Genomic DNA, 9554 nt, shown 5'->3' with positions numbered 1-9554 from the left:
AAGGGACATAAAAGTAAAAAATAAAGTGATGGTTACTAAAAACTATTTGGTGCGCATCTGAAACTAACTGGTGCACACCAGTAACTAACTCGTGCACAGCTAAAACTAACTGGTGCACACTTATAACTAAGTGTAAATAGCACACATACACACATATATATATATATATATATATAAAAACAAAAAAGAAATGCCCCTCTCACACTATGCGGGTGGTTTCTCCTCCAAGCTCGGGTCGTCTACCAGAGGCCTGGGAGCTTCATATATATATATATATAAAACTTTTGTGTCAATTATTTTCTTATATTTATATATACTTATATTTACATCTCAATCCATTCAAAACACAGTGTTCTTTGCATGCATCTGTGGTGTCATTTTGTCCAAATCTAACTGATCTTTTGTTTTCTTTTTATGTCAGCATATTTTCATTTTTTCTGTTTTGAATTTTCTCATACATGTACAAAACGCCGCTGGTTAACTGAAATGTAAATCCAGCCCATCTGAAGTTAAATTCACAATCAAACTAAAAATGACTTGGAGTCATTTTGCATTTTGATCAAACCCCTTGAATCAGCTCTTCTTTATTGTTAGGTCAGTGCTTTGATCAGCAGATCTAAGAACAAGAAACATGAATCTTCTTTTTTTTATCTGTCAAAGTATCTGTTCTAAAGGAGGGAAGTGGCAATCCTTTCTGAGATGCACACCAATACTGTGCTGCTCTCAGGCGGTCCTACTGCCTCTACACCCACATGGTTGCCATAAATCACGTGGAAGTTGGAGATAATTTGTCTGCAGAGTGGGAAAAGAAATAGTGGGAGGAGTGCTGTGGGGCATTCTAACCAAACTACACACCTGTGTGATGTCACAGACTCCCATCAGAGCCCAATCATCCAGCTTCTCCCTCTTTATCACAAAGAAAGAAAGAAAGAAGCTTAAACACTCCAGAAAAGTCTGATTTTGAGTTGTTCGTCTCCCTCTGATAAATAGACTTGAAAAGAATGATATTGTGCTGTATCCCATTGGTGTTATGACCCCAGCATGTCACTGACATTTCATTAATACTCTCAAGACATTATGTCATCTTTAAAAGAAAAAGTGTGTCATATGTTGCTTTTAAGATAAGAGGACTAAAGCGTGGGCTTATCCTCCAGAGAGAAAGAGAGCTGTTCAAAGCTCTGTGAGACCATCTAACTCAATCAATGAAAACTTCCTGCTGGCTTGAAATGGACGTGTCCTTTATCTCTAAAAAACAGGACACAATATGACATACAGTTCATTGAACAAACTAGCCTGAATAGACGGTGTCTGACCTCAGCATCATTACGAGCCTCATTTTTTCTTTCTCATCAAAGGCTTCTGCTACTGTTCCATAGAACGGGTTGACGGTGAAGAACTATGATTGCATATTGAACTTTTCTAATTCAGCCAGTTGGAAGCAAAGCCAAAGTACTTGCAGATATATCCACCAGATGCACCATAAGATTATGTGGTTTTCTGAAGTGCAGCCAACATAAGCAGAAAAAAATTTACTGCAGACAGATTCAGTACAAAGAGCAAAGCACCTGCAAGGGATTTTCTGTAGGATACCTTCAAGAGAACTTATTCTTTCTGATCCATGACCCCCGTCCCCCCACAAACCTCCTGAACCTTTCATTTCACCTATCTATACAACCACGGATCTTTGGAGTTTTCTTTAAATGGTCCCAACGTGTCTCTTAAACTCAACAAAAAACTCAAGGGTGTAGATATCTAAGATGTCGTGTACCTATATAACAATTACCTACCGTCCTTGAAGGCATAAAGTGCGTTACAGCCCCATTCAGCCAATGCACGCACATATTCACATACTGATCCTCCACCAAACACTGGTGCCAACCTGCAACCACCAAGAGTGAAATGGGGTTCAGTTTCTTGTTGGAGGACACTTTAATACATGAGTAGACAGAGCAGTAACCAAACTTTCGATTTTCCAGTCAGAGGACAACTTTCTACCTCTGCACCACAGATGCTCATTAATTAATACTTTTGTTTTGGGGTAAAACACTTCGCCTTAAACTGGTTAGCACCAGTTGATCTTTCTGTACTTTGAAGTTGTCATATTTTTTTCTTGGATTATTCTTACTTTTATTGCTCTTTTATTAATTACGCATGTAAGCCTTTTAGATGGTAAACTGTTCAATTTTGAATAACTAGCACAAGTAATGTATTGCACTTAGCTTGGTCTTTTCTGATTAATAAGTAAAATGCTTTAAATTTTTAATGAAAAACGTGAAGTGGTTATTATTAATTAGTTTTGTTTGCTGGTAAATACATTACCAATGCAAAAATAACCTTAACGTCTTTCAAAAGTGCGTTTTTAATGAGATTACCTAAATAACCTTTTTAATATATTCAAACCAGACCCTCTCATAACCCACTCCCACAATGAAATGTACTTCAATGATCTCATTATGCAGATCTGGTGTCTGTTTTCCATGGCAGTGAAGAGGTCATTAACATCTTCATCGTAGACAGTATTTTCATTCAGTAAATGTCATTCAAGGATCTCCTCCACAGCTTATTAAGTGTCCAATTAGAGAAGTGCATACTCTGCTTTAGAACTCATTTGGACTCATACATTATCTGTTTATCAGCACCATGAATAGAAAAAAATGTTTTCCTTGTGGAAACAACTAGAAAAGTTTCTTCCAAACTGATTGTTTTACATAGTTCCTACAGAGAAGTACAAAAAAAGAATCAAATCTGAATTAAGTACCTTCTCAAGGTTGTCTTTTTCTTCAGTGCGTATTGGCAAACAATTTAAGGAATCTGAGTAATTTGAGTGTCTAATGTACGTGTTTGCAAGCTAAACTTGGAAATCCATTATCTCCCATCTCTCTGAGGACTGCATCAAGGACCATCGTCGACAATAGCTCACACATTCACTTTAGTCGTGTAAAGTATTGCTTTGTAAAAACCTTGAGAGCGAGAGGGAGAAAGTGTCATGTTTACCCCACAAATGTCAGAATTGTCAAAACTTCTCGGCTCTTCAAGTAGAAACATGTACTGACCCAGAAAATGTCCAATATTTCAAGTGTTTTATGTAAGCAAAACGAAACGTTCCACATTTGTGGCAATGAAAGACAATTTGTAAATGGAAGATGGTGTGTGAATGTAGTAGATTATTTCAAAGTTAAAAATGGAGCCACATCAATGATTGAGTTAGGTTTTAATTTTAAGAGTAAACACACACTTCTTCATTCAACCGTTCTACATCCATCATTCCAGATGACACACCAAGTGCCTTCCTCACGAGTCTCTAATCACTTTAGCTGTCCAGTCATCTAGGAGAACCTTCTGATTGCCCAAAATTTTCAACCCTTACTAAAATATCTTGGGTTTTCGTGTCTGTGTGTTTTTTTAATAAATGTCATAGATATTTAAGGAGTCACTGGTGTCAAAATATTTTGTTTGTGTCTTTATAGAGACTGACTTTTCTGCCTTACTTGGAGGCCACACAGCAGTTATCCTTTTTAAGCTTCCACCACATGGTCTTCTGCCCTCCTCCTCTTCATCTTCCTCACCACCAGATTCATCGTACACACCACCATCCTCTACTGTCAGGCCATATTTTCCCCAGCCACTATTTTGCAGATGCTAATCTTTTTCTGATTACAATGTCTGCACAAGATTTGGTCCTCCTTTTAACTCATTTGTATAATTTTCTATTTCTGGAAAAATATGTTCACCACTGCCATGTCCATCTTTTGGTGAACTCCTCCATCTGTCCTTCTGCATGTCTGTCCTGAACACCAAACATATCACTTCCTTGTCACATTTGTTCCCTTCACCCAAGTGTCAGTTAAAGTTAAAGTCTCTTCCCTTCCTATGTCATCTCCCATTTCCTTCTGATCTCTTTAACACAAAGGATATCCTCCTTTTTTATGTCCATCACGGTGAACAACTTTAATTTTCCTTGTCAAGCATTCTACATTCCTGCCTTCCCTTTTCTCTCGCTGCTTACAAACAGCCCTTCTCCCTCTCCTTCTTTATCAGTGGTTTTCCAATTTCCACTGGCAACCAGCAACAGTTGTGGTTGTTGTTAATCTGGTTCTCAAATGATCCAGTAAAAAAGTTCTGTTCACAGTTTGTAAGATTTGGCTTTAATTCATGAGGAAAACACTTGTAGTGTCCTCTACTACTTTTACCCCTTGCCTTGTCCCCCTTGTGGTTGCAAATTTCTACCATTTGATGTTGAAGTTAATTGTTGAACTATCCTGGCATGAAATTCCAATATCTGTCCTGATGTTTGTCCAATTCACTATTTCTGATAGGCTGGTGTTTTGTGATGCTATTTCTGATTGAAAAGGCAATAACCATTGGATGTAACTAACAGGATATATGCAGCCTTTAGAGCCACATGCTTTCTTCAGTGGTTCTTTTGTGGTCTACAGTGTACAGTATAAATAGTGGGCTATGATCAGCCTCAATCAACCTGTGATTCACAGATTCAGACATCCCGGCCTTGTTCTTTTTCATCATTTGAAGCAGCTCTGGTGCAGTTAAACATTTTTAGATCATATAGTTTCCCACATTATGATTTGGATAAGATGTTGATTTGCTAGGTACCTTCTGTGCTGCCAGTTAACAAGTTCAAACAGGTATACTGGGGGTTTTTTCCCCTCCGTGGATCAATGATCATCCTGCCAGAATGATTTCTGCTACAGAGATTCTGAAGAGGAACAATCAGAAAGATTATGGAAAATGACAGATTTTTTGCTCAGACTGATAAATGTGTGAAACTTACTCAGCAAAAACAAAAAAAGTGACTTTAGGCCATTTCACTTTGATATCACCTGATGAGGGAATTTATGAAATGTGAAGAAGACATAAGGACTAATTTTAGCTCATAGCTTTGAGTGAAAATGTCTTCTGGGGGCAGTTTAATAATAAGCCTAAAGAGAGGGGACAGGCCATTCTCTCCAGACAGCTGTTACCCCCTCTTTCCCCGTCAGTTTAGTCACCTTCTCTTCCTCCATCAATTTCTCCCTCACCCCTCTCTCCCCCCCGACTCCCACTCTGTAGATAATGAGTCTTAATGTAGTAAATTTAAAATGGCAGAAGAAGGCAGGATTTTTTTTCCTCACTACTTATCTCTGGCTGCCAGGCCTTCACAGATGGGCTGGCCCCTAACCTCTTTACCCTGGGAGGCACCCCCACCCCCTCACACACCTCCAAAAACCTTAACATTTACACACACACAAAAAAAAAAAAACCATTAAGCGGCCACAACCAAATGTCCCTTTGACTCTTCCAGATTTTTTTAGCACAACAAAAGATCACGTCTTAATTATTTGACTAATATTTGGACAGCAGAAGAACCCGCAGAAACCATTGAGGCTCTGCAATGTGCACTCTGTCATCATTAATCCAGACTAAAGCAATGAGGACAAACTGAGAAGGAAATCTCAGACAATAATGAGCGGACACACGTGAGGGAAGGTGGTAATGACTGACACAGAGAAGGCGCTCATTGGTTATGAATGATTACATTCTAAAAACTCAATCTTCTTTAACCCTCTGTCCACTTCTGCTAACCCGCCGTCTTTTCCCCCAATCTTCCTCGCAATTTCACCCCTCTCTCCCTCTCCTGAGACGTCTTCCTCATCACCACCATCTCCTCCCCCCCTTTCCTCCTCACTTTGCCTGCAACCTCCACATCCCACCATCCTTCATTCTCGCGACATGAATCCAACCCCTCCCTTTTCCTCGCCACCGCGTGTCTGGCGTTCCCCTTTCGTTCTGTTCAGATTTAGCCTCGGCGAAACCTTGTTATCTGAAAGAAAATGACAGGAGACTGCCAGCCTAGAAGGAGCGGACAGGGGTCACTGATAGAAGGAAAGGCGATAGCCTTGAGTTTATGAAGAAGGAAATAATAACTGGTTCACTGGTTCAAGAATAATGGAAGTCCACATACTTATGCGCCTCTGTTGGCAAAAAGTAATTAAAAGCAATGTGGATGCACTTTATCTGCATGTGGCGCTGGCAAGTGCGGTTCAAAAGGAAAAGAAAGAAAAGAGGAAACGAATGATTGACCAAGAAAGGGATTAAACATTAAAGTAAAGGAAAGTGATAAGAAAATTATGATGTATAAAGAGCTTTATTAGTAAACATTTAAAGGTTTTGGAAATCATTCAGCAAACGTGTCATTTATCAGAAAAGGTGTTGAAGAAATTCATTCATCAAAGGCTTATCTACAGCCTTGTTAAGAAGGTTGTGGTGGATTCCTGCTAACCACAACCATCATTGACCACGTGGGTTCTTTCTAGTTTTTCTTCATCGTTGCAGTTCAATGTGTGCATCAGATGCTGCTGTTTATTCAAATATAACTTCTTCTAAAGTCTAAAATGTGAACAAGTTATGCAAAGTCTTTAATGTTTTTCTCTAAACATTTGGAAAATTAAGTATAAATAAATGCCTGTTCAAAGCAAGAATATATACATTTAAAATGATTACATTAATATTTGCTCTAAACTTTGGAAAGGCCTTCAATAACTTAATAAATAAAAGTTTTTTTTGTTTTGTAAGACTTCAAAATGTCCAATTGAAGAAAAATGACAAATGCCTCCTGTTAACTTTAGTCCTAAAATGTATTGCCATTGATGAGAGGAGAACTTGAACACCAGCAGACAAGCAGCAGCAAAAAAACATTTCATTATCAGTTTTTACATTATTGGCAAACAGATGAACTGAATTATTTGTGATGCACAGAAAGAAGATTCTGGACAAATAATACAAAGAAGTAAGGAGAATTTTTTTTTTTTTGCATTTTCTGGACAAAGCAAATATTGTGTTGTGAGTCATATTTATGTTTATGCTAATCATGGAATTATTTCAGAAAAGAATAATTATGTATTAAAGGTTTTCAATTAGATAGTCATACTTTATTTGTTGGCACATCTGAAAGAGTTTAAAGGTCTGATCAGCGTACTGGTTTTAAAGAACTACCACAATATATATATTTAAATATATATATATATATATATATATATATATATATATATATATATATATATATCTTTTCACATGATGTTTTTATTTTGTAATCATTTTTATCAGTGTTAAACATTCTGCATTATTAAGTTTTTATTCATTGGATCAGAAACGTTTGACAAAACCAGAAAATCTGAGGTAGATTTTAGAAAATCCAACTTGTCACATCCTTGACTTTTCATCCTACATAACATAAGGTTTGAGGGTAAAAAGTGAAAATAAAAACCAGATAATCCACAAAACATGTTTAGAATGAATCAAAATCGGCGTAGGTTACAAATGCAAAACTTTACATTCAGGCAGCTTCAAAAAGGATTTTGTTGTAAGCTTGTAGAATCCTATGGAAAGAAATTGTAAAGTGCTATAAATACAATAAAGACAACATGGGGGCAGTTGGGGTCAGCTGAGCAGATTGGGCTGTTCCTAAAAACTAAAATCTGCTTTTTTTCCCCCTTTTTTTTGTCCCCTTATCGCACTCATTCATAGAATCCTCTGCAAACCAAATACAAATTGCGAGACAATTCTGTGGCTGTACTTAAAGTGCCATCTGCCCATTCTGGATCTAATTTAGCCTCACAACTGAAATAGTAGGAAGCTTTTTAGGATGCAAACACAGCAACAATAGCAGCTGCAGCCTTTTGTTCCTGCTCACAGCAAGTTTCTTGCTTCTCTCTCCCTCTGCCATCACTATCCCTCTTTTGCTGCAGAACGTCTGATAAGATTTTAAATTATTCCTGTAAAATTCAGGTTTTTTTGCACCCCAACCCCGACAGGCTAAGCAGATGTTTGCTACTCCAAAGTTCCTGATGACGAATATGAAACTGATCAGTTTGCAACATTTAGAGATTCACATCATCTTTTTGGTGTTTTTAACAAGTTCTTGTGGCATTTTTCTGATGATGGACAACATATATAAAGAAAATTACATTTTTGGATATTTCTGTTTTCAAATCACTGTTAATCGAGAGCAGACAAAAAATACTTTTTGAATAAGAGCGTATTTGTGTCATAGAAAATACACTGGGAGTGCCTCAATCTTCCTCTCAGCAATGAAGAGGAGAAGGGGGCGGGGTTGCTCCACACCAATAGCCCCGCCCACAGCTCAGAAGTGAATTTCTAATGAACTGCTGAAACTGTATCTTAAAAAAAATGACTTTTTTTTAATTTTATTTTTTTTATTATTATTATTAATGTTTTGAAAAGATGATCAGAGTGGGTCTATAATAAATGGGAAAAACATCAGTTTATTTAGAGTTTCCTTGTGTGTTTCTTCCTCAGTCCCAATCATCACTGCTGAACAGCTCTGTGGTCCTGACTGATACGCCTAACGTGGTTCTGGAGGGCCTGAGGCCCGGGACGGGTTATGTGGTCCAGGTGAGGGCCCGCACCGTCGCTGGTTATGGAGCCTACAGCAAGGAAATGCTCTTCCAAACCCTCACTGACGGTAAGCGTGTGGGTGGTTGTGTGTGTGTGAGTGAGTGGGGCTTTTATGTTGAGGAGAGTGCTGAGAGAGGGAATGCAAAAGGGTGCACGGCAGTGAAATCTGCCTGGGAAGCAACTAAAATCTGCCCCGCTTTTCTGCGTGAGTGCTTACACTCATGTAAAACGAGCCCGTTATGTGAGGTACAGAAGATGTCAGCCGTATTGAAAGCACTCCCTTCCCCAAAAACCTGTTCAGTTCTGTGTCACATAGATGTGAGAAAAAAGGAAATACAAGATTCCTTTTCTCAGTTGGATTTCCTCTTTATGCATTTGCAGATGAGTATAAATCCGAGCTCGGACAGCAGCTCACCCTGATCGCCGGCTCTTTGGTAGGCGGAGTGTGCATCGTCTCACTGGTTGCTGTCACCATCATCTGTACAAGGTAATATGCAGCAAACACACATATAAATGTGCCTTATATACAAAATGTCTGTTTTCTTTAAATCTTTGATAGTTGGATGTAGAATATTTTCTGTAAACATATCTAGAGTCGCATACATTTAGGCAGTTCCTTTTACAAAATAAAAAGATTGGTAAAAAAAAACACAGGATAAGTGGCTTTGATCATAGTGTGATATTTGACTTTTTTCATTTTGTTAAAGGTCCTGACTCACTAGACAACAAAAGCAGCTCATTTTTACTAACTCAAGTCCTGTTGCCTTCAAGGTCTGCCAAGTCATAACAGGCATGTCGCTGGAGCTCAGCGGCTCCAAGTGTATTCTGCAAAACTCACAAGATCATAAGTTGACCAAATGGAGTCCCTGCTCTGCCTTTTATTTTGAAAATCTCTCTGGGTTTGTTCCTTTAGTTATCTCTTTCGCTTAAAGACTTCCTGTCTGCTTAATCCTATTTACGTAGCAGGATTTATCAGTAATAATGAGTCGGGCATCTCTGCGAGAAATCAGGAGATGCCCTGTTAGGGCCTTCTCACCAATTTTAACCGCACCTCTACACACACCTCTAACACCACAAACATACACTCTAACACGCAAACACGCAAGCATCACACAAGGAAGGTGGGACCTTCGACCTTCTGT

At 38.4% G+C, this 9554-nt stretch overlaps 1 protein-coding gene across 2 annotated transcripts in view; it reads left to right on the top strand.

Annotated features, from left to right (window-relative positions):
• The window catches only part of LOC112150448 (ephrin type-B receptor 1), a 99131-nt gene that overhangs the window by 53099 nt on the left and 36478 nt on the right, over nt 1-9554 (top strand). For both annotated transcript variants that reach the window (XM_024278793.2, XM_036211573.1), the window contains 2 exons: nt 8314-8479; nt 8794-8899. In XM_024278793.2, the coding sequence (XP_024134561.1) occupies nt 8314-8479; nt 8794-8899 (272 nt within the window). The remainder of the gene's footprint in view (nt 1-8313; nt 8480-8793; nt 8900-9554) is intronic.

Source organism: Oryzias melastigma, linkage group LG4 (assembly GCF_002922805.2).
Source record: "Oryzias melastigma strain HK-1 linkage group LG4, ASM292280v2, whole genome shotgun sequence".
NCBI lineage: Eukaryota > Metazoa > Chordata > Actinopteri > Beloniformes > Adrianichthyidae > Oryzias > Oryzias melastigma.
Note: the sequence above shows the minus strand (reverse complement) of the source record. Positions and strands in the feature narration are given on the sequence as shown.